Raw genomic sequence first — 25,309 nt, 5'->3', positions numbered from 1 at the left:
AGTTTTCCATGTATTTTGGTAAACTGCAGAAGTTGCTTAGCTGTTGGTAGATTCCCAGTGAGTATCGGATGGCTGATGATGTTGGAGAGAGCAGTCTTGAGTGCATTTGCAGCTGGCTTCAGCAAAGATCTAGATACAGGTCCAGTGGGCTGCTGAACACAAGCAAGAGAAGAATTATCATAATAACTGAGCAGAGGAACAAGTAGCTACTGGTTTTTGTTTAAGCGATTAAGAACAGTCTCATGGCATATAGTAACTCTTCTGTAAGTGTCTTGAAGGAAAAAAAAAAAAAGGTAATGCATAGTGGTGGGAAGAAAACATAGACTGGCACATGTCTGATATTTAAATCATAGTAATCTTGTATTCTTTATTGACTCCCAGCAAAATAATGAAAAAAATCCACATCATGAGTTTTTATTATAAATATGTTCGCAATCAGAAGTGCTGCTTTCTATTTTCAGAGAAAGTGTTGGTTGCCTTCATGGTCCTTTGATCTGGCTTAGGCCTAGAATGCAAGTAGCAGCATGGGCTAGAAATAAACCCATCTGTAATAACTAAGCCAGTTTTTTAAGAGAGAGCACTTTATATGAAATAAAAACCCCTGTGTCTTTGGGGTATATGAAACTCCTGCCTGCTGGGAGCAGAGGGAGAGGCTGTGAAGCTGTGAGTTTTTCTAGGAGGAAGAGTTCAGTCATGTTTGCATGACAGGGCAGTCTATCCCCATCAGGCTCATAGCTGGGACACAGCTTGGCATGAGAGAGATGTGTCACCTGCCAGGTATGAACTTGTCTCTTTTAATTTTGTGGTCTTGAATGTGGTATCAGCTAGTAAAGTGGAGATCAAGTTAGCAGGTCACTGACAGCTCTGCCTTATCAACCTCTGTGGTCACCTCTTTTACGGCCAAAGAAAAACAGCAATGGTGTCTGACTGAAGGGAAGTTTGTGTTCTTGTCTTGCGACCAGCTGTACTCCTAGGCTGGGAAGATAACTAGGGCTAGCATCTTGTCGGTGGTATCTGTCTAGCTACAGCTGCTTCTGTGCAGCGAGTAGAGTGTTTGTAAGAGTATGTAGTATAAGGTGCCTTATTCTGGGGCTTTCTGTTCAATCTCCACTGGCTTCTGCTTCTTTATGGTTGGATTGAGAGCACCAAGGGAGGGAACAGCATGGTGTTTATTCTAATACAAAAGCAGCAGTTTTGCTGCTAAGGAAAACTGTAAATATAGATAGTGTGTGCATAAGAGACCAAGCAGTGTCGTGATTCTTTCATGAAAAAGAAGCATAACTCCAGTGTTTTATGGTTTTTATCAGCTGGTATGAGAGTGACTACAGGATCTCTGCAGTTGCTAAAAGGAAACTAAGCCATGATCTTACACTGTCAACCCTACTTCACTTATATTCAATAGCAGTATGAAAAATCTGGTGCTCCAAATAGAAACTTTTTTGGCCTGTGTGTTAAAATATCTTTGCGCGGCTTTTGTCTGGTCTCTGTAGTCATGCATCTCTCTCTCACTTCCACCCTCCCTGCCCCTATTCTTTTAGTCACCACAGACATAAGCTTCAGAGTGGAAGTGTGTTCTTATCTTTCTTATCATTGGTTTTGGGTTTGTAGTTTGTTTTCTTCTTTTCTGTTGTTTTAATATTCCCTTCTGCAAAAAAAAATGTCAGTTTTCTCCAGATGATTCCTTCTTACAATTTTCTTCACAGCTTGCACGTCTCACTTCTAGTTACAGAAAAGATAGTTCTCTCCCTCTTATTCTCTAAGTCAAGAAGAGGACTGGTGTTTTTTAGTTCATCAGTGTATACCCTTAAAATTGTTGGCAACATGTTGACAAAAGCTAGTTGCATTCTAGTTTTCTGGTAGTTGCCATTTCTTTCACATTTACCCTTTCCTCTTACAATATTTTTCTGACTTACATAAGAATTCCAGCCCAGGTTGACATTTTAGTACCTTTTATATTGAGTAATATTTATTTCTTATAAAATTTATAAATTCTTCCTCAAAAATTCCTCAATACCTCTGTCTTTCTCGTCTCTATGTTTTTTTCCAATTCTTTACATTAATACTTACCACAAAATTAATGTTGTTAATAAATAGAGTGTAATAAGTTTATTATCACTTACTTGGGATCTGCTGAGCTTGGAATTAGAATGGATGTTGATTCTACCATAGGAGAACTTTTCAATCCTTCTTTCATTTTGCCTCTACTCTCTCCCTTTACTCCATTCTCTAAAAAGTCATTTGAATTAAATTCATCTGAGTTGAGATTTTGGAACAAAACTACTTCACTGGAAACGAAGATAAAACCAAGATTTCTATTTCAATGAGAAAATGCTAAAATTTTCCTCTAGATTTTGTCTTCTCTATTTCATGAATCTACCTCTGTCTGAACAGTGAAAACAGGCTTGGCAACATGAACCAGCAGTGGATTTCTCTAACGTATTTGATTGCACTATCACTGCAATGACTACACAAGTATATTCTGAGTCAAGCTTTGGTAGGAGATGATTTTTACAGTAGCTAAATGTTGGCCCAGCTACCACCTAACTTGCCTGAACTCCAGTATCTGTTAAACAGAGTTTCTAGTTTTTTGCTGTGTCATACTTTTCAGTTTTGTAAATCTTTTGTTTTCATAGAACTTTTGGGTTATTTCAGCAGATTTTTGTCTGTTTACATTGTTATAAGTCTGGCAGGATAACATGGAGATAAAGCAGAGATCCGCTTGGTTTGTTAATAAATTTTGGAATATTGATGCTGGATTGCAGTAGCTTGACAACTTTTGTATGAAATCTGCATCTGGAAATTACAGCCATTTTGCTGACCTTGAACATGTGAAGATATATTAAAAAAGGCAGTATGATTTGGATTGCATGGCTGACGGGGTTGTAGAAGTATTGGAGTAGCTTTTGCTTAATGCTCTCAGGCAGCCATGTTGTTTTAATCATATTGGTTTGATTGTGCTTCATAGCTCCGTCATTTGCTAGTACTTGAGACAGCTTGTGCAGCTGTAACTCAGGTATCCTTGTAAGGCAGTCTTGTCTCATGATGAAGACATTCCTGCTTCCAGCACCATACATGGCCTTCCAGAGGTTGCTGGGGCATACATAGCGAGTCGGCAGTTGTGGGTAGCAGGAGGGCACCACCACTGAATTTCTTCACCAGATCACATTCATTTCATTTCTGAGATCTCTTTCTGACCTTTTGCTCAGTGACACAGAAGCCTCCTCTGGCAAATAAAGTCAATGAGAAAATTCAAGAGAAACTGCCTAAGGGTTTACTTACTGTATGAGAATCCAGTGTGGTGATTGGCTGCATAAGCCTGAGCGACAAGCTGGAGAGGAGAAAAAAGCAAACCCGCAGCTGCTTGGGATTAATGAACATGTAACACAAACAGTGTCTTCATGAAAACAAATGAGCTTTAAAAATAAAGCATTATATACAAAATTCATGTGAGTTAATAAATTGAAGAAGCAGGAGTAAGATTTGTGTTTCCTAAGAGCATTAAAAAATCTGACCTAAAAAGAATATATGTGATGTTGTGTGTTGTTTAGTCAGGATTATTAGCTAGCACCAAACTGTGCTATCAGTTGAAGCAGAAGCTTTTCATCTCTGAGTGCTTGAGTTATTCTTAATATTTTTCAAAATCTAAATTGGGTCATAAATGTTTTGGCAATTTCAGATTAGCGGCGTAGGGGATGGAGGGCATTATAAAACACACCATGTGATAGAACAGTTGAGCGCACTGATTACTAGTCAGCGCAAATAAATAGAGCCAAGTGGGAGGGCGCCTTCACATCAGGAATGAGGGGTACTGGCTCTGCAGTAAGAGTAATATCCTGCACAGTGCCTGCCTGTGCCATGCATGACTAGCTGATTATCTCAGTCCTTCATGGAGCCCTGTATTCACTCAGCAGATATTTTGAAAACATCAGCTAGTCAAGAATCAGCTCTATTCACTGACAAAGGCCTGACAGTCTAACAAAACTGGTAAATAATTCCTACATAATGCCTAGGAAGGTCTAGAAAAAGTAAGTCGTTGGTGAAGGTCACCCTGCTAAAGAGGAAGGAGAATGCGGGAGAAAAGCATAGGTTGAGCATGAGAGAAAGCGACTAGAAAAAGAATGAAAGGATTGTTCAATGCCTGCATTCGTAGATCAGGAACAGATTACTTCAGAGTAAAATATTGAGATATGAAGGAGAAAAAAGCCCAAAACAGACATGATGCAAGAAACCAGGCTATCTGGCTTTGATATTTAGTTAGTGCATACTCTATCTCAGGAGATGAGATGGTCTAGATAAGCTAAATAAAAAGCCTAGAATAGAAAAATAATAACTAAAAAACCCCCAGAACCCCAAACATAAAAGCAATTATCCTCTTTAATGCTAGTCTGTTTTCTCTCAAAATATCATCCAATATTTATGCATTATAATTTACAGAGGAATACCAACAAATACAATCATTGTGAATAATATTTCAAAGACTTCTCTTGGTATTAAGTACACCTCATTAAGTTATCTTGCATTATTCTATCATCCCTCTAGCAGCTGAAACAAATTATTTCATGGAAATGTAACAATAAGGCTATTTTGCATGCATGTATTCTCATGCAACCTTTTATTGCCCTTTCACATTCAGATTATTTCAGTGGATCCTCTCTCTTATTTAAACTGCTGTTTATTTCTAGACAAAGAAATACTCATTTCCTCTTACTTTTTCCCCTTTGTACTTTTGTAGTGTGCAGATGCTTTGTAAGCATTTATCTTCAAAACTTTTCTAAATTACGAGGCCGTGTTATAATTGTTCCTAGGCAGATGATGAAATGGAGATCAGAGTGGCTATACTTTAAAGCCTTTTTTCATCTTGGATACTCAGCTTGGAAAAACCAGATCTATCTTTTAATGAGTATTTAACTTTCTGTTCCGCTATACACATGGCTACAACAGTGACTCATTTGACCATGTAACATTTTTAATCCTAGGGCTTTTACGTGTACTGTACAACAGGTATACGTTCACAACCAAGTTGTGTAGATAAACAGTGTTAAGACATGCAGTTCCATTTGGTGTTTTAAAAGCTATTTTCTCACACCACAAGAATGTTAAGCTTCTGGACCTCTTTATTCAGTGCTGTTTCTGGAGAGATGTTGCCTCATAGCATATATGAGGCTTGTAGTATTGGCCTGGTTCATTTGTTTCTGTCCAATTTTTCTAGCTTTGTTCTCTGTGAAAACCTATTAGTACATGTTTTTGCCTCTCCCTTTTTCCTAAACTACCTGTCTGCTCTTGCCTAATTTTATTATACCCATACCACTCTGTTTCTTCTTGTGCCTCTATTCTGGTGTTCCAGATGAACAGCTTTTTCACTCTCTCACTTTTCTGAAAAGCAAGAAGAGGCAGGTGATTGTAATGAGCCAGCTTTGTACATCATCATGCTTTTTATTCCGCAGCCCAGATAAAGTCTTTGTAGGGAAGGAACTGCTCAGTTTCTGCAGCAGTGAGTAATGGAGAATCCTCACTGCAGGATGACCTGGAGCAGTGACCATGTCCCAGGCTAGAACTGCTAGACCTACATCAGTACCACTAAGTATTCAGAAAACACAGCTGCTAAATTTCAACTAATCTCTTCTGAACAATGGTGAAATGTGATTTTTTTTGAAAAACAAAAGTACTTCATTAAATCTGGGAAAGTTTCCACGGGGTTGGATTAGAAATACTAGAATAAGAACATTCAACACATTGAACTCTTGACAGTTCCGGTGTGGCTCTGCTACCAGGACAGCTGGATATACCTGGCAGGTGCAGACGCTTTGGTCAGTCCAGATCTGTAGCTGTGGAAGCAGTGATGCCACAGTGATTGCTTAAGCCTGATGTTGCCAGATGATGTGGAATCCAAGCTGTAAACCCAACCCTCTTTAGCCCTGGCTCTCATAGAATGGGGGGGATCCCTGGTGAGTTTTGTCATGTCCAACCCATGCACTGTTGGTGGGATTTCTCTTTCCCTCGTGTCTCACATGTGTAATATTTATTGCATGGTTCTCAGCCACATGATGGATTCAGGACTACTGCTCAAGAGGATAGAGGTTGGCCAGCTTGGTGCTGAGCCAACTGGTAAAACTGGCTGAAATGGTTTTAAAACTGTGCAGACAATGGGTGACTTTCCCATAATTGTGTTCTGGAATTGGTTCAGCTACAGCTTTAAGGGAAGAAGAATGTGGAAAATCTCAACTGGAAGTGTTCTCTTTAGCAAACACAAAAATAAGTGAACATGGAGCTTACCATCCAAGACCTAAGGAACAATTTTAACCTTCTCTAAAATGGTTGTGGCTTCTGTTACTATTATTATTCATTACCAAAATAGCTGTGCTATTTTTTTCATAATTTAGACTCACTGATATAGTAGTTCACTTACTGAGAGCATTTAGCTGTGCGTTGTTTTCCTACACACTGCATTGTGCTGCTCAAAAATGCTGCAGAAAAAGGTGATGCTTGATATTGATCAGGTGTATAATGCCTTCTTAATTGGACTGTGATTAAATTTAATAATTCTAATGAGTCAAGCTTTACTTGAAAGTATGGGAAATAAAGGAGCTTTTTTACCTCCTGGGATGTATGGTGATTAATTAAGTTATTGCCTTTCTGTAAAATGAAGTCAGAGAGAAGTAGTATCATACATGCTCAAAATGCTTACTGGTATAATAGATCAAATGGTGAAATAGTGTTTTGCTTTAGACACAGACAAGCTCTTGAGCTCTTACAGCATGTTTATTGTTCTTTCCTAACTGCTCCATGTGATAATGTAATGCAGGGTGATTACTGAAGTTTTTATCTGGTAGATTACCCTGTTAACCTGGCACTCCAGTAAATTGTCATGTTCCAGCAAAAAGGTGGGACATTATGCAAAAGAGCACTTCAGCACACAGATCTGTTCAGCACAGAAGCATATTGTGGTTTTCATTTTATTTTACTATTTTGTAGGATTGCATTGATGTGGGTTGGTGGGAAGGTGAACTCAATGGCAGACGAGGTGTGTTTCCAGATAACTTTGTCAAACTTCTTCCTTCTGATTTTGAAAAAGAGGTAAGCAAATTACTGATTTTTTTTCAGAATACAGAATGAAAGTGGAGTTAAAATAAGTTCTCTTTCTTCTAACTTAATAACAGAAAAACATTAAAGGAAACAAATTTCTGGGTTACAAAGCATCCATGAAGAGAACATGTGGCACTCAGAATCATATTATGGAGTTTCTTTGAAGGGTTTGAGTGGCCCATCTAGTCAGTCCACCTCCACTACATTGCTCTGAAAGCCCTCTGTCCTGCATCTTAAGTTTGAGAGAGAGAGGAACTGGAGGTCCTGGGATAATTTGCTGAGTCAGGTGATGCAATGATGACCAGAATTGTTGACTCTTCTCCATTTTTTCTATGGTGGAATATGAAAAGTTAGCGTACTGCCTACATGCTGATTGAGAGCAGTTAAGCACTGTTCCAGAAGGAAAAGGGTGAAATTTTAACTGTGAGATTTGAAAAACAACAGTGAGCTTTTGGTATCTCAGAGACACGTTTGTTTACCTCTCTCAGAATTATTAAAAAAGAAGGCATAAAATCTATGCAGAAGCTTTTTCAGCTTCGATTTATTTGAAAGATGGAGTTGTTATTTGCCAAACAATATTTAGAAATCCTGCAGCTTCCTGGAATAAAGTAAAGGTTTACTTCCCCAAAAGGTCCATTCCATTTGTAGGATCCTTTTCAGTCATCAGTGGGATATTACGAGCTGGCAATCAGGCTTTTGATATGCATTTCACAGTGACAGTGCAAGCTGCCCGTAATAAAACCGAGACTTACTGACACTCAGCTTCAATCTTTGGTAATAAAATTGGATGCCGGAAGCAAAAATTAAATAACTTGGGAAGCTTAATAAAGCAACTATTAAACATCTAACAGAAGCTAACATGATAATTATTGAAAATGAAGGTAGAAGAGCTGCAAAACTTGTGGGAGATGAAAGCACAATTCCATAGCAGAGTGGATAGCGTGGCTTTAGGACTAATAATAAAAGGTGATTTCCAGAAGAGGCAGAAATCATAAACCTTAAGACATAGTGAGCCTATTGTAGAAGAATAAAAATCTTTACTCTTATCCGTTTGTTCTGTGGTGAAATTTATTCAGTCTTTTTGAACTTGTATGCCTTTCAGTGTTTCTTTAAGTACAATGAATATAACTTGCAGAATAAATTAAATATTCAGACACTTATAAAATGCAACTAGGTTTGCTGTAAATGTGGAGAATAACATGTTATTAATTTTCAAAATGGCACAGATGTGGCCACATGGATAAGTAACTGGTAAGATTATAGACTGACTGTCTTTGATTGAATCAGTGCTAAAAGGGAAGGAAATGGATACTTTTCCAGTGGGTTTGTCAGGTATTTTCTGATGTGATCCAGAAACCCTGGATTCCATCCCATGGTCTGAAAGTATTTGTTGCAGTAGTTCTTCTGCTTGTTGAACAATAGCTTGAGATCTTTTCCTGTCTCCTTGTTCAGTCCCCAGTTTTCCAATCCTGATTCTTTCCCACACATGGCTATTTGTCCCAGGTCTTTGCTATTCACTGCACAGTCCCAGTCTGCCTCTCAGGTGGTCTCAATTACAGGACTTCCCTGAGCTCACTACCTGAGTCTAAATCACCGTCTGGATTTACTTTCTATCCCTACACCAAATTTCTTTACCCATATTGTTTTCCTCCCCCTCTCACTCTTTGCCTCTGCTCTGTAGTTTTGTTCTCTTCTTGTCCAGCTGATTCTGGTTTCCTTTCTGTTGGCTTAATTTCTAGTCTGTTTCCATCTCCTTCCTGGTTATCTCATCCAGCCACAGACCCTTGTAATTCCTCCTTGCTTCTCCATGTTTCCCTCAGCAGCCTTAAGGCTCCTTCACACTACTTCCTTTCTGATCTTTATCTGCCTTTTTGAAACAATATATTTCCCTCATCAGCTTCCAGTTAAAGCCACTGTCGTGGTTTAGGCCTGATTGACAGCCAACCACAATGCAGCACCTCTCTCTCCCTTCCCCTCCGGCAATGAGAAGGGACAGAGAGCCAGGCTTGGGGTCCAAGATAGGACTGGGATGGGGGAAAATCCCCCTTTTATGATCACGAGCAAAAGGCAGACTCATTAGGGGAAGAAAAAAAGAACATACATTTATTACAGACACTAACAACACATAACAGAGTAGGACAGTGAGAAGCATTGCCACATCTTGAGAACACCTTCCCCCCACCCCTCCCTTCTTCCCGGGCTCAGTTCTGCTCCCGATATCTCTACCTCCTCCCCCAGTGGCGCAGGGGCAGGGAATGGGGGGTGCAGTCAGTGCTGCCGCTTCCTTCATCTTCGGTGAGGGGAGTGTCCAAAACTTGTTACCCCCTGCTCCATCGTGGTCCCCCTCTCACAGGAGACAGTCCTCCACAAACTTTCTCTGACTTGAATTCCTCCCACGGGCCGCAGCGTTCCCCACACTGCTCCGTCATGGGTCACTAACTTCCTCCGACTGGATTCTCTCCCACGGCTGCAGCCCTTCCCGAGCTGCTCCGGCGTGGGACTCCCCCGCATGCTGCAATCCTCCCAGCACTGAATTACAGCAGCGGGGCTACCTTTTTCCATGAGACCCCGGCCTCCTTCGGGCACAGAACCTTGATCAGCCGAGCAGGAACGACAGGCTGTAAATCAATGTCTGCTCCACCGTAGATCTTCATGGGTGGCAGGGGGGGGCCGCCCTGCCGTCTCCCCACAGGATACAGGGGGGTCTCTGCTCCGGCACACCTCCCCCCTCCTTTCTTCCTCCATTCCTCCACTGACCTTGGTGTTCATGCAGCTGCAGCAACTCCTCTTCACAAGTCCCACTGCCCGTCACCACGTCCCTTCTTAAATACGTTATCGCAGAGGCGCAGCCGATTGGCTCAATTTCCCAAACAGAAGTGGAGCTGACGTGGAGCTGGGGGAGCTTCGAGAAGCTTCTCACAGGGGGCCGCCCCGATAGCCCCCTCCCCTGCCACCAAAAAACTCCACCACTCACTCAACCCAGGACAGCCACTTTGTCTAATGAACCATAGGATCCTTTCTCCTTTGTCTTTAGCTACATTAGTGATTTATTTTGAATAAGGATTGGGATTTGTAGTGAATCTCTCACTTGTCCATCTGCATTTGCTATGCTTTGGTTTGCCTCAAAGACAGGTCTCAGGGGACATGAATAGATACCTTTCAGATGAGAACTAGGCCAAAAGATGTGTGAAAGGAGTGCACCTCAGGTATTTCAACTGCTAACATATGGACAGTCAATGGGATCAGGCTCACACCACTCCAGAATAAAACCCCCATATGTATATATTGTGCTGTTGGATCCTCAGCACCAACTATTTCACCCTGCAGCCATTATCAACCAAACTCCTAATTGCTATCACAGGACATTCATTGTCCCTGTTTCATCTCCATATTTTTCTGCACTTTTCTGCCTTTAAACCTTGAACCATGTTGCCTAAATTCTTGAAGAAGTGTCTCTGAGTATATGGGACTCACTGTTCGTGCAGCTAGGCTGCTGAAAATCATTATGAGGTCCTGAGGTTTTGGCCACAGATTTCTCAGGTTGACAACAGGAGATAATCTGGTTAGGATAAGGTGATAGGAGAAACCTGAGGCTTGCAGGATGGCAACTTCAGAGATTTAAGCTGTTACTTACTCAGTCTATGCAAAACTGCTTATTTTTTTCTCCAGAGATGGGAAAAAAAAATTGCTAGGTATGAGAGAGATCTCCAGGAAAGGTGAGTGGCAAGGTCTCAGCCTTCACAGAAAACCTACTCCCTGTCAACATTCAGACCGAGACTTGAGGGTTCTGGGGCAGAGGCTGAACTAATTACTGCAAGTGAGCAAAACAATTTCTCTTTCCTGAACGTAGGTGAGCCGTTTGACAGATATATGGAAAACAATAGGGCAGGAAAAAGATTGACGAGGGTTTGATAGAAAATATCAGCCTAAATGGTTGGTTGAAGTTTGGCAAGGCTGTACATATCTGGAAACATCATCTTATAGGTAATTTCACAAGACAATATACAGTGTTGAATAGCCAGCAATGTAGTGACAGTGATTGTGATCAATCTGTAGTAATGAAAATAAGGTCCTTCTCAGAAAAAAGGATGGACATATGAAGAAAACAATTATAAATTTTTACTTGGGCTTTTTTCTCAAGAATTTTGATTTTTTTGAAGAGTGAGAGTTAAGGTATGTCATTTAATCTGGCATAGTGCTTCATTTGTTTTTATATTAATTCTGAGATATGTATTAGTGAATGCCAGTACAGTGAGTGTGTGCATATACACACATCAACACAGTAGTCACTCTTCCCCTAGCCTTCAGGTAAAGAGAAATGGTTCTGGTGCTGATTTGGTGGTCATTTTTCTCAGCCATGCCATTACAGAACTATTAGGCAAATGGTCATAACAAAGAAGTTAGAAGTAAAAAGTACAGATTGGTTGCAATAATCTATTTCATTTCACCAAACGTCTAAAAATCTGGTAATTCTCTTTCATAACTGGAGCTGTAAAAGTGTGATAGTAAGGGAATAAAATGTAACCTTTGCAGCATTTCCTGTCTTCTGCATTTTTGCCCCATTTATGAGTCTGAAAAAACACACTCACAGTTTTGCCACATCTATCTGGAGTTTTTTTGAGTTAGTTTTTTTCCAAAATGAGTTGGAATATTTACAAGATTAAAATTCAAATAAATAGGTTTCTTCAGTAAACCAAAGTTCATGTATTTCTCTAATCTTAAGGCACATAAACTGGACTTTTTCTTTCCCCTCAGCAGGACATTGCAATTGCTAAAGCAGAAAAATGTAATTTTATTTGTCAATGCTATTTTCTCTCTGCAAATTCATTTTAATTAAGTTATTTCAGGGCCAATATGTGACAGAGCTGTAGTCTAAAGACTTGTAATTATTAACGTTAAGCAGTGTATGATTAACTCCAGCCTTTGTATGAATAAGATTTACAGGCATTTTGAAGCTATGTTTTATTCCATTATTAAATTTTAGAGACCGAAGAAGCCACCACCTCCATCAGCTCCTGTCATCAAGCAAGGATCAGGTAAGGTGCAGCTGATTTTGTACGGCACATGTCAGTGAGCACATCTCAATCTAAATTGAGCGTATTCAAATGTATATAGAATTCATCTGTATCAAAATTGATAAGCAGGAGGTGCCTAGACAACAACTAATAAATCAGAATCACATAGCAAAAAGTTGATAACTCTGAAAGACTGTGATGTGCTTTTAAAATCTACTTCAGGCAACCATCTGCACCATTTTAAAACAACGTATTTTGCCCCTTAAACATGTTAAGTTGGAGCAAGGGTGATACTTGAGTTTTTAAAAGTTTTCCGGTTCCGTTCCTTGGCTGAAGTTCATTGTGTGCATGTCTTTGCAGTATAGACCCAATATGTTGGAGTCTGATAGTGCCTTTCGGGAGGAAGCTGCATTCACTTTACACCTACAGATGATTTATTCTAGAGATAAAGAGCTTTTTTGCATATCTATAAGATAGTGTCAGAGAACTTGGCTGTAATACAGTGGCCCCATCTGAGTTGCTATCTAAATCTTACAGATCTGCGTGAATGTTGGAACTGGCTGGCTGTCTCCAGGTTCTATGCCATAATTGGATTCTTGGTTTCCAGTACTTTATAGCCATAAGTATAAAACTAAAAAGAGCTATCCTGAATCTGGTTATCTAGATAATGGTGTTGCAAACGTATTAAGGCGCTAATTATGTTTTCCAAACAGATGAGTGCTAGCAAAGCTGGTTTTGGAATATGCTAGACTGAATTGTTTATAAATCCTGAGAGTTGAAACCACTTTTATTTGTAGTTTTAAAGCAACCTCTCAATACAAATTTTCAAAAGTGCCTGCACGATTTATTTTTTCTGTGAAACTTAGAAACGGTGACAGTATCTATGCACTTGACAGGTCTGACCTCAGAAACAGAATTCCGGTTCCATTCGTGTAAAATAACAAATCACAAGTCATGGGATGCTCTCGGAGTTTTCATTTGTATTGCAGTTGTGATGCAAACATAACTATGGCTGGAATTCTTTAATCCTTTAACTCCAGTTGGTTTGTTAGAATTCTGCAGCAGCACTACCACTTCCCCCACTGCTGGCACACATTACAAAAACAGAATGAACACATCCAATCTAGCCAGATCATTTTTCTTGTCACTGTTGTTTGTTCCAGCTTTCAGTGCTTTAAAAATTAAATTTCCCTCTCACAGTCTTGATCTATTAATAGAAGAACAAGTTACACCAGTGTACAATTCACTGTGAATCAATAGGCTATAATTCAAACAGTTTGAGTTTGTCAAGCAGTTCTTTGACTACAGAATCATGACTATAAATTTTTGGTTTGCTTATTGACACCCATGGTTTATTCTTCACTCTGTCTTGAGACCCCTAAAGTCAAAAATTTTATTTTAAGATCAGTGAGTGTCCAGAGAGAGCAGTATAACTTTGCCATCTAGTGGTAGTTGCGTACTAAATATATCTTCGTGACCACTGATGTTGTAGCCCAACACGATTAGAAAAAGCTGTATAAAACATTATATTTCTTTCAATTTATAGTCCTTCAATTAGAGAATAATATTTTTAATATGTTTGTACCTGTTTGCATTGAATAGATTAGCTGTGTCACCATAGCAGGTTAATGTGCCCATTTTCAGAAGGAAAAACAGATATATAACGGTTGCAGATTATTTGCCATAGGCTTAGATGGCCTTAATCAAAGCCAAGGCTAGTGCTGTTCTTTGTTTTCATACTCAATCTTTGACAAGCCCTGGCCGGTTATGCACAAGAGTTTCTTCTGATAAGTATTTAGAGGTGAAAATCATCCTGTGTTTATTACCATCCTGACATCCTCTACTTTGTCAAATTACCACTTTACTGAGGTGTCGCAGTTTAACCCAAGCCATCAACGAAGCACTACACAGCCATTTGCTCACCCCTCACCAGCGCCCAGTGTCATGGGGAAGAGAACCGAAAACAAGTAAAACTCATGGGTTGAGATAAAAACAGTTTTATAATTGAAATGAAAAATAAAATGTCATCATAATAATGATGATGATGATGAAAAGGAAGATAACAAAAAGAGAGTGAAATAAAACCCAAGAAAGACAAGTGAAGCACAATACAGTTGCTCACTGATGCTCAGAGAGTCTCCAAGAAGCGATCCGCATCCCCCACCCACCCCGTCCCCCCGGCCAACTCTCCCCAGTTTATACGCTGGGCATGACATCATGCCGTATGGAATATTCCTTTGGCCAATTTGGGCCAGATGTCTTGGCTGTGTCCCCTCCCAGCTTTTTGCACCCCTCCAGCCTTTTTTCTGGACGGGCTTGAGAAGCCGAAAACTCCTTGACTTGGTATAAATGCTACCTAGCAACAACTAAAAACTTCAGTGTGCTATCAACATTATTCTCCTACTAAATCTAAAACATAACATTATACCAGCTACTAGGAAGAAAATTAACTCTATCCTAGGCAAAACCAGGACACAGGATAACACTGTATTTTACCAGATCCCCATGTCAGGCCTTACTGTTGGTAGTAGGTAACAACTTCCAGTAATGTTTCTGCATATTTAACCAGTCATAGTGTGATGAATAAATAGAGAACTGTCAGTTGCAGCCTAGCTAACTAAATATCAGTGTCTTCTGATACAGAGCATAAAATCATAGCAGAGAATTAGAATTGGTCTTTGTAGTACAAGCTACACATACGTAAAGGAGAGGTCTAGTTTGTATTATAGCATATCTGGAAGTTTGGCTGTATTTACAAATTCTGCACAGCAGTAGACTGGCCATCTGTGCTGGGCTACTTTACAAAGTGAGGTGAAAACTGGAGAGCTGAAGTCAGGAGCGTGAGTCCTTTACATAGTCATTGAAAAGCAATAGGCATGTCACTGGGTAGCTGGGATAAGCAATATACCTGTGTCTAGTCTGGAGGGTGTCTTTTGAGTCCCTCTGGGAGCTGGTACAGAGTTCACCAGAGCTTCCTTGCAGCTGACTTCCTGGCAGCTAAGGTGAGATCATGGTGCCCACCTGGGTACTGGTGAATTTGGGGGTCACAACCCAGGTAGGGAGTACACCTGAGTCTGGGAGCTCCTTGGTGTTTGTAGGCTCATTCTTTTAGACATGGCCTGAGAATGTCCCTCCGTGTGTTAATGATGACCGTTAATCTTACTGTAGTTAGATATATAGACTTGTGTCTCATTTTGTCATTTTGTCTTGCACACAGTAGTATGTGCAAGATTATTGATATGTTGACTCGTGCTTTGTGTAGCTTCTATTTAGAAAGGCATTAATTGGTTTCTAGCAACAGTTCTTCCTCTCAAGATTGAAGCATTTTATGTAAAATAATAGAATCATTTAGGTTGGAAAAGACCCTTAAGATCATCGAATCCAACCATAAAATGGCAGTCCAGTATTATTTATTGACATGATAAATGGTACAGGTGTTGCCAGTCCAACAGCATGATTATATAAAGATACAATGGCCAGTGATCACCACTGATGAGTACTGATTTCTAGGAACCAGCTGCATAAGGGAGTAGCAGCAGCACATTCAGAAAATGTAAATGTATTTGAGAACTGCATAGAATAGAATAGATTGAAGCCAAAAATTGCCTTGTGTTCCCTGCTCTGCCTCCTCTGCTTTTCTTGGATGTCATCTACTGTAATTTTTATTGAAATACTAATAGTGTTACCTAAAGCAGTTTTCAACACTACTAAGTTGAAATAGCATTAGCACCTAGTAGCTAGCCAATGGAGCAAAGCCAATATCCAGTAAAGCATTTCTTACAATACAGGGACTAGAAGATTGCATCTTGCATGTGACAGGAAAATTTTTGCAGAATATTCCCGTTGTTGGTGCCACAAGTTCCCATATTTCTTGTAGCAACTGAAGTCAGTATGTCAGGGTCCCTAGTACAGAAGCAGAAGGCAGCAGAGGCTTACACCTCCAGAGCAAAACTGTCAATTAAAATAGTCATGCAAAATACTGCTATTCTTATCCTTTTAATATGTAGAAGTGAACAGCTATTACTAGAGGTGAAAAATAGAGGGATTTTAACTTAATGTAAAATGAGCCCTGTACATTTGTCTATGTTAAGTATTCCCTTGGCAGAAATGCCCAATTAATTGATTTATTCCTAATGATTTTCTACACTGTTGAATTGCTCTTCATTTAAGTATGTCTACAATGGTAAAGGATCTGTCCACATTTAAAAATCTGTAGTTACTGAAATTTTTTTTTTTTTTCACAGAATGGTCTGAGAGTGCTTATTCTTTTGAGGTGCAGGCTTTGAAAACTGAACTTGACAGTGAAAACATAAAATTCCAATTGCTTTTTTGTTATTATGGTGTAAGCAAATACTTGAAACTAGGTTTATGTTCCGTTTTAACAAGACATTTTCAAATTGGAGAATGTAAAAAGCCTAAGAAGTAACAGAATTAAATCTTATGTGGCCATGTATGCTGGTTTGTTCACTTCTTCAGGATTCCAAATTTTCCTTTCTTTGACAGGTACCACAGATCGGAAGCATGAAATCAAAAAGGTACCTCCTGAAAGGCCAGAATGTCTTCCTAATCGAACAGAAGAAAAAGGTATGAAAAGTGCTTTCCTGCCTGCTCTCTCCAGAGAGACGGGAAATGGAACCAACGCACATCCTCATTTCCCAGTCCCTGTTTTCATTCAGTGTATTGTTTGGATGTTTATTTCCCACTCTGATAGATATGATAGATATGATGGTATGAATTTTGGAAAGGATCTCATTGTTGCTTTTGGACTAAATTCAGTGTATTCAATTGTACCAGTCCAGAGCTGTTCAGTACTTGTAACCTCAACTGAAGTCAAGGGGAGAGATGCTCTCAATATGTAAAATGCTGTCTAAAGCTCCGTCCTCAGTAAAACCCCAGATTAGTGTGTACTTTTTTCTTAACATCGGTATGGCTTGTCTCTCTAGTTAAAAGCAAGGTTGGTGGTTTTCCTGCATCACAGGGGGGGTTTGTGAGGATATAGTCATTAATGCTTATGAATCATCCTATTATCATAGCCATCAAAGTCATAGGCAAGCCTGCAAAGAAATGACAAAATTCTGTCTTCAAAGCCAGGTTTGAACATTGCAATAAATGGGTCACAATACCACACAGAGCAGTGACAAGTAAATTAAACCTTTCACGGTTTCATTGTGTTCATTGTGCATTCTGAATAGTTTGGGGAAAATAATTACACTGATTCTTTAATTGCAGATGGTGTCAAGTTTCATACGTTTAAGTGGACTATTAGATTGTACAGACAAGTTTGTTTGTGGGATTCCTTAACTGTTAGGTAATCAAACTTAGAGTCTTTTAAAAGACATGTGTATGCACATGACTAAATGTGTAACATGCAGTTATAATTTAGTGCCAAAACATACAGACTTTGGACCAAGATCTCTTTCTGGATATATGTCTTTGTGATCTGACAGCAGTTTCATCTAGGTGTGTTTATATTTGGTTACGTGCACTACTTCTCATTGTTACCTTAGCAATAAAACCCTTTGCTTTCCATTTTTGGATTTACAAAGCCAACTGTCAAAATGGTGGAGGAAGTTTAAACATGTTATTGTCCCAGGTTATATATATCTGTAACTTTTTTAAATGTTGAAAAGAAGCCGTAGGAGTCATGCCTACATTTCTGGAGTGTCGGGGAGTGGCAGGAGTTGCTCAGTGTGATGTGGCAGCAGGGGTGGCACAGGAATGTTCTTTACGCCGTGTGTTGGTACGTTGCCTAGCCCGTCCCTCATACATTGTTTAGATTCTTGGGCACCGACACGGTATAAATTATCATAGGAGTGTGTGAAAATTACACAATACGCTGGAAAATCTTCAATGTTACAGTGGACCCAATGACTGCATCCCATGATCCTCTCAGACTGAAACCTAGAACCCATTAAGCAATACCTTGTAACATTCCCAGTACCTCTTACATGTATACGGAGGTGTAATATTCACAACATATCAGAGAGTGTTGCCAAGGGAAGTGGGGCGTTGACATAGTAGGATACAGAGAGCGAAACTTTGGTCCCTTTGAGAGTAGTGTCCTTTTTTAAGAAGAATCGGGTTTCCTGTGGTGTGACAAATGTGTTTACATGTTTGTTTTGTACTATGAATTTAGACCATATTATTTACAAGAGTTATTTATGTGTATTGTACTTTACATACTCACAGGCATTACGATATTAATATTGTGGCACTCCCTAATTATGCATAGTCAGTTTTGCAAATGATCCAGTTTTTCATTGGCAAGCTGTGAAATTCAGCATATAAGTCTGTGCTTAAAAAACTGAATATAAAAGGACTGATTTTTCCAAGGCATTTACATCCTGCTAAACATCGTTAAATTTTAATGCTTGTATTTTCATTTAACTCTTAGTTCACTTGAAACACACATTTATTTTCTTTTTGTCCCCAGAAATGGTATTTCTCTGTCTGTTCAAGAGATGTTAAGAATATCCAGCATAATTATTTCTGTGATCTTAATACAGTTTTATAAATTTAATACTGTTTCATATTAGAATTTGATATAAGTTGTGCTCATGGGAAATTGCTCCATGTGGTATGTGATTTTTTGCCATGCTTATTTTATAGAAATAAAAAATAGCATTTCCATTCAGACACTGCACACACATTTCAGCCATGAGGAATTACAGACAGAGCAGTCAGGCAGAGCAGACAACTGATTTGTGGTAAACATGTTATTTCAAATAAAGAATGATTTAGGACAGAAGTGGAAAGGAAATAAGCTTTTTCTTTATACACAGTGTATCTACAGTTGAAGATTTCCTGTTTAATTGTAGACTTGTGAGTGCAAATAAATTCAGATTAATAATATCTGTGTTCTTTTTTTTCTGGAAATAATTGATTTAAAGAAAGATCAGAGAGAGAGCAAAAACAGTTAGACTTGCAGAAGCCTTCAGTTCCTGCTATACCTCCGAAGAAGCCTCGGCCACCCAAAGCTAACTCTGTGAATAAACCTGGTACCTTGCCCCCAAGACGACCAGAAAGACCAGTTGTGCCTGTGACTCATACAAGGTATTGTTTTTCCTCTGTCCAGTGCTTTTGGTATTAGTGGAAAAAAACACACATTTAAAGAATTCAGATTTTACTGTTAATGTCACAGTTTATTTCACAACTGTATTTTAAACTGTATTTAAAGAAGAAACAAACAAACAACTTTCTAGTCATCTGACTGGATCATAATTATCTTCTCAAGCATAACAGTCTTAGACTGTTCATTACTAGTTCATTTATGATGATGAACACATTGTTACTGTAACATCATAGTTTCACTGCAGAATATGTAGGAAATACCTGCATTAGTATATTGTGCTGATGTTGACTTTCTTAGTTTACCTCAATTTATTCCAGCTTAGTCAGGCCACTAAATCAGTGCAAAAGCTTGGATTGTACTGAGGAACAGACAATGCACATTTCAAATACTGTCAGCTTGGTTTCAATTTGTTTTCTTTGATCATTTTAGATCAATTTTTAGCAAAATACACGTGTCTTCACAGAATGTTCTTTAGGCTGGTGTCACTGCAGAATACTGCTGTCAAGTATTTATGCTTGAATGTTGGTTGTTATTCTATAGTTAGATGATGCTCTTTATCAGAAGTGGTTGCAACCTTTGAGGAGCACTGAGAAATGTGACTTACCAACACAACTCCATTTAATCTCTGCTAGAGCTTGGAAAAGCAGAAATTAAAGGCCTTGACTGTAGACCTAATCAAGTCTAGATGACTACATTAGTCATCGGCATCTGGGCTCTGCACTGTAGGCTTCCTTTATGCATTGTGGATAGAAATAGGTGAAAATCGGAAAAAAACAGTTGCCTAAAATGGACAAGCTGCACATCTTGCAGAAATACTAGAATATAGGCATAGAAATAATTTTACTATTGTACTATTAGAAAAGTTAGCTGACATCTAACTACTGGACTTCAGGTATACTAATGGTGAATTAAATACCAGAATGGAACATAGGGTAGAGTGGAATAAAATAGAAATCCTAGACATTGATTCCCCTCGTTCCTCCATGTATGGTTCATTAGACAGATGGTCTCAGTGTGAAATCTGAGACACATAAAATAAAAAAGCCATGCCTTCCTTGTGCTGCCAGTTTCATCTTACTGAAATGTTTTGGCTGTGCACCTCTCGGAACGTACCCTTCTATCCAGGTGCTACTGCCACAGCTTCTTTCATACTTCTTGTCTTTGAACATTCTTGCCCTGTTGTTCCAAAATATAGTCCGCACCTGCTGGTCACTTGGGCATTCTTGGAAAAGCAAGTATTTGCTACAACATTTACATTTAGCTAAATTATGTTTTCTTGGCAAGACCAATACATACCCTAGTGTTCAGTTCACAGGCTAGGCATACAACAGGGTAGCTATTCTTTTGTTCTATTTTTGCCTGGAATATTTCAAACATATTATAAGTATTTAAAACATTTAGAGTTGTGGAGTTGTGTTTTATTGCTCTTCTCTTTTCCTTTTATTCTAAGTACTAAATTATATAAAGAAACCATGCATTTTTAAAGATATTTTAGTTTTCATGTTAACAAAGTGAAAAAACAGACCTAAACAGTAATCCTGTTATGTTAATAATTGTCCAAACTTTATGTCTAGCACAGAAAAAAATGCTTCATTCTTTTTATCTGATTCCATTATATTTGAAAGAATTTTACATGTAACAGAAGTTAGATTAAAACTTAGACAGGTGATTTTTAAGGTGGTGATGATGCACGTTGATGATCACAGTGCTAGTAGTTTCCCTATGAATTTCTTTATCAGATAATTCAACTTAGTGGATTTATCTCATATAGCTGTTCTGCCTGGTAAGCTCTAACTTGTAAGGGTGTCTTATAGAAAGAGGGCAGAAAGTTGACACAGTGAAATAATCCATGGAATAGACTTTGAATTACTTAAATAATTAAGAAATGTGAAACTTCACATGGAAGCAGTCACTTCAATAAAGGCATTTTGTTTTTAAATCAGTTCAGTTTAATAAGATAGTAAATATTTTTAAGGCCTGCTGGTATCAATTTCCGGAATCTGCAAGCCTAAAGCAATTAGAATAAAAATTGAACGAGCAGTTGTTTTGCTGACCTGTTGTGGTTAACCCCAGTGGGCAGCTCAGCCCCACGCAGCTGCTCACTCACTCTTCCACGATGGGATGGGAATGAGAATTGAAAGGGTAAAAGTGGAAAAACTCTTGAGTTGAGATAAAGACAGTTAAACAGATAAAGCAAATACTACACACACAAGCAGAGCAAAACAGGGAATCCATTCACCACTCCCCGGGGGCAGGCAGGTGCTCAGCCATTCCCAGAACAGCCGGGCTCTGTCACATGCATCAGAAACTTGGGAAGGCAAACACCGTAACTCCAAACATTCCCCCCTTCCTCCTTCTTCCCCCAGCTTTTATTGCCAAGCACGATGTCATATGGTCTGGAATATCCCTTTGGTCAGATGGGGTTGGCTGTCCCAGCTGTCTCCTCTCCCAACTTCTTGTGCACCTCCAGCCTCCTGGCTGGTGGGGCAGCATGAGAAACAGAGAATGCTGTGACACTGTGCAAACACTGCTCAGCAAAAAGGAAAACACCCCTGTGTTATCAACACTGGTTTTGTCACAAATCCAAAACAGCACCATGTAAAGAAAATTACCTCTATTCCAGCCAAAACCAGTACGTGATCCTAGGGGGAAAAATCGCTAAGTGAGCCCATGGCAGCAGCTGAGCAAAAAAGTTGTTTTTTTTTTTTTTTTTCTGTTCTGAGCAAGTGGCTTGCATCTTATGCATCTCACTGACTTCTTGTGATGATGATTGTTCTTCCGTTTAGATATAATCCTCCTCCCTTGGAGGCAGGTTAAGGCTTCAAGGGCAATAGAAGAACCAAAAAACATGTGGGACAGAGAATAGCTGTCAATTTGCACTGAAGGCTTCACAGCTTATTTAGACATACCTGTGATTAAACAGTTTACAGATGAATCAATTCTCTGGAGTAGGCAAGCCATGAAGACCTACAGAAAGTGCATTTTTACAATCTATCTAAACCAATCTGTGTCCATGCTGCTGTTAACGGGGGCAGATTATCTCTCCTGGCAGCCCATTCCTACAGCCTCGCTTACCTTAGCACCAGCATTTGCGTAGCCGTTCAGCCATATGGGTCAGGGAGTTGCTCCAGCTGGCAATTAATCAGTTTGCAGTGGGCTTTCTATCAGTGTGGGGTTCCTTTCAGGCTGATCATCTGTCTGATCAAGCTGAAAGCCTATCTGCACAGGCACGAGCAGAAGGAGGGAGACACTGTGACCAAGAAGGGACGACTCCACTCCTTCCACAGCAGTAGGGATGTAGATTGGCATTAATTAGCCTGTTGATTCTTTCAACAACAGAGTTGGGGGGGGGGGGGTTGTGGGGTGGTTGTCATATATCTTGGTACCATTTATAGTCAGATGGTAAATGTTCTGACTTTCAGACCTAAATCACGCCATCCTAAGAATCTCCTCCAAAACTGTACTCACACATTTCCTAGAGCCCTTCCAACTCACATGGTGCTCTTGGTTTGCTCGAAATATATGTGTGCAAAACAGTACACAGTCAGATGCTCATTGCCATGTCAGCCAGGAAACTATATTGCTTCGTATAGATTTACAAATAGATAAGAAATTAAAAAAAAGAAAAAAAGGTAAAGACCAAAAGATAAGAAAATTAATTGATCGGGTAGATCACTTGGAGAATAATCTCGTTTATCATCTTGCCAATTAATACATTTTTCTAGGAATGTGTTAAACTTCTGTTCCCTTCTTGGTGCAGACTGTCTGCCATATTGGTAGCTGTTTAGGACTAGTTTGTGTTTCAGGTCTTAAACTGGTTGTCTACCTTTTTTAGTTCATAGAACACTTGTCACCCTAACACAGTGTTTAACAGGATGTATGTTCACTTAATCTGTGACTTCCTCTGTTTTTGAACACAAATTTTCAGGCTCTTTATCACAGCCTTCCTGAAGTCTGAAATAGGGTTTCCAGCCACTTTATGTTTTGCTCATAGACTGCTGCCATGAGTTGAGGTTCAGGCCATCTGTCATTAGCTTACGGCATCAAAAGCAGAGACAAATCAAAAAATCAGCGTGGTTCAGGAGCTTGCTGTGTATTTGACTGTCAATAGATAATTATTGCTGTTCATAGAAATGCACATCTGGGTTGCTTCAGGGACAGATCTATATTTTTACCCATAATTTGTGTACATTGTATACATCATCATTTTTACAGCGCTACGCTGGGAATAGTCATTGTGGGAAAACTATGATATTTGTTAGGTGACGATGTTGAGTACAATTTATTGCATTAATTGAACAGTTGTTATCACAGTGAATGTCACAGGGGTTTTTCTGTGTGACCTGTGCAATGCTGAGCTACTTGCCTACCACTGACCCTTTTTTCATTAACTGTTTCCATAGTCAGATTATTTTAGTGAACTGAAGTAGTTATGGGATAGAAAGTTCTACGAAAAAAGAATAATCATTTTGCTTGTGTTTGATCCCCTGTTTGGTTTAAAAATAGTGCCTCAGTATAAACTATCACAACTCTCAACACTTGCCTATTCCAAAGACATTTCAGGAGGCAGACTAGGTGATCTTGGTTCTTTGGACCTGTGGAAGCAATATTTATAGTCTAATCTGATAAGCAATAAGCAAAAACGTGGTGGAGGAGCTGCATTTATAAGTAAATACTGGGGACCACCGAAATGCACAATGCTAGCTTGAGGTTCTCTCCCTTTCTACAGTGTTCTAGTCCATCACTGTTTATGGACTAGTTTATGCAAGCTAATTAATTAGAAAAAATAACAAATAAGATGTTGAAGAATGTCCCTTTGCCCTTAGGTTTCCTTCATGCTGAGATGCTGTGAACATCTGAAGAATTATTCAGGACACTACGGTGTCTAAAATAGGCTTTTTTGACAGGTGTTAAGGAGAAATGAGATAAGGTTAATCCATACAGCATGTCTACTTACTGGAGATTGCTCAAACACATTGCTATTTCTGTGGTGCTACAAAGGAAGAATATTTTGCTCTCATTATTAATTGTAAATTAGCTATCAATTTATCATAATCCACACAAAAACTCAAATAAAATATCTCCTCTTCTTGATCCAAATGCAGGAGTGATAGTCCAAAAGTGGAATTAGTGGGCAGTACAGTATCCAGCACTCTAGAGAAAGACTCCTCTGAAAGAAGCAATGACATCGGTAAGTTACAGTGTGCTTTTTATAGTTTGCCTAAGAAATTTATGGTGTAAATGTCTGCTTTTTAGTAGCTTTGTTGTGATCCAAAAGGCAGATTAAGGATTTGGCAATGAAAGTAAGGGCATTTATATAAAATTTTAACTGCAGGATTAAAGGATCATTTCTGTCTTACTTAAAAAAGTTTTGTTGAAATTTTCAGTTTAAAAAAGTTTTAAAGAAGGAAATATGGAATGGTGAGCTATTTTGAATAGGAGGGCTTATATTATTTTTGTTTAAAAGTCTGAAACAAGTGAGAAGGCCAGTGATAATAAGTCACACTTATTTAACAGATGTAATATTAGTGCTGCCATATTTTTAATGCTGCAAAAGATTGTGGGTTTGGTGCAGTTCATAATCTTTACACTTTCCCATACAAAGGAATAGAAACTAAATTGAGGCCAATTTGAATAAATTTTGCTGAAAACACTGAATAAAAGAAGTCTAAATTTCTCTTATTTGTGTCCCTACAACACGAACAGTTTAATCAGGAGATCACCTGGAAATGAGTAGCGACAGGTTATTTTCTGCCTTTTCTCGCCCTCTTTCCTTCTCAAGTCTTGCAGTGCAGGAGGGATGTTTGCTGGGGTGGGTGCTGCAGCAAGTGGCGCTTGGAAAGCAAGGTGCTCTGACTCCTGTCCCAGGGCTGTAAGCAAAAGCCGCGACAGCCATCTTCTTCCTCCACTCAGAAATACGCCGGGGGCAGCTGCCGCCGTCGCTCCGCGCCGCAGCTGTGCCGCGCGCGGCCCGGCTTTGGAAAAGGCAGAACCAGGGCACCTCGCGTGGGCGCTGGGGGCAGTCAGTGTGAGGCTGGCGTGGTGGTCTCTACCCAGACTGCTTTATCAGAAAAACATTTCTGTACAGTGGTGTACTTTCGACAGCCAAGCCTGCCTTTACTTCGGACTCGAAAGCAGA

The 25,309-nt window shown here is 39.3% G+C and overlaps 1 protein-coding gene across 6 annotated transcripts in view; it reads left to right on the top strand.

Annotated features, from left to right (window-relative positions):
• The window catches only part of SH3KBP1 (SH3 domain containing kinase binding protein 1), a 229,800-nt gene that overhangs the window by 185,861 nt on the left and 18,630 nt on the right, over nt 1–25,309 (top strand). For all 6 annotated transcript variants that reach the window (XM_042788560.1, XM_042788563.1, XM_033010036.2 and 3 more), the window contains 5 exons: nt 6,973–7,074; nt 12,068–12,119; nt 16,602–16,682; nt 18,989–19,151; nt 24,276–24,361. In XM_042788560.1, coding sequence (XP_042644494.1) covers nt 6,973–7,074; nt 12,068–12,119; nt 16,602–16,682; nt 18,989–19,151; nt 24,276–24,361 — 484 coding nt within the window. The remainder of the gene's footprint in view (nt 1–6,972; nt 7,075–12,067; nt 12,120–16,601; nt 16,683–18,988; nt 19,152–24,275; nt 24,362–25,309) is intronic.

The sequence above is a fragment of the Tyto alba genome, unplaced genomic scaffold, assembly GCF_018691265.1.
Source record: "Tyto alba isolate M040663 unplaced genomic scaffold, T.alba_DEE_v4.0 Super-Scaffold_14, whole genome shotgun sequence".
Classification (NCBI taxonomy): Eukaryota; Metazoa; Chordata; class Aves; order Strigiformes; family Tytonidae; genus Tyto; species Tyto alba.
Note: the sequence above shows the minus strand (reverse complement) of the source record. Positions and strands in the feature narration are given on the sequence as shown.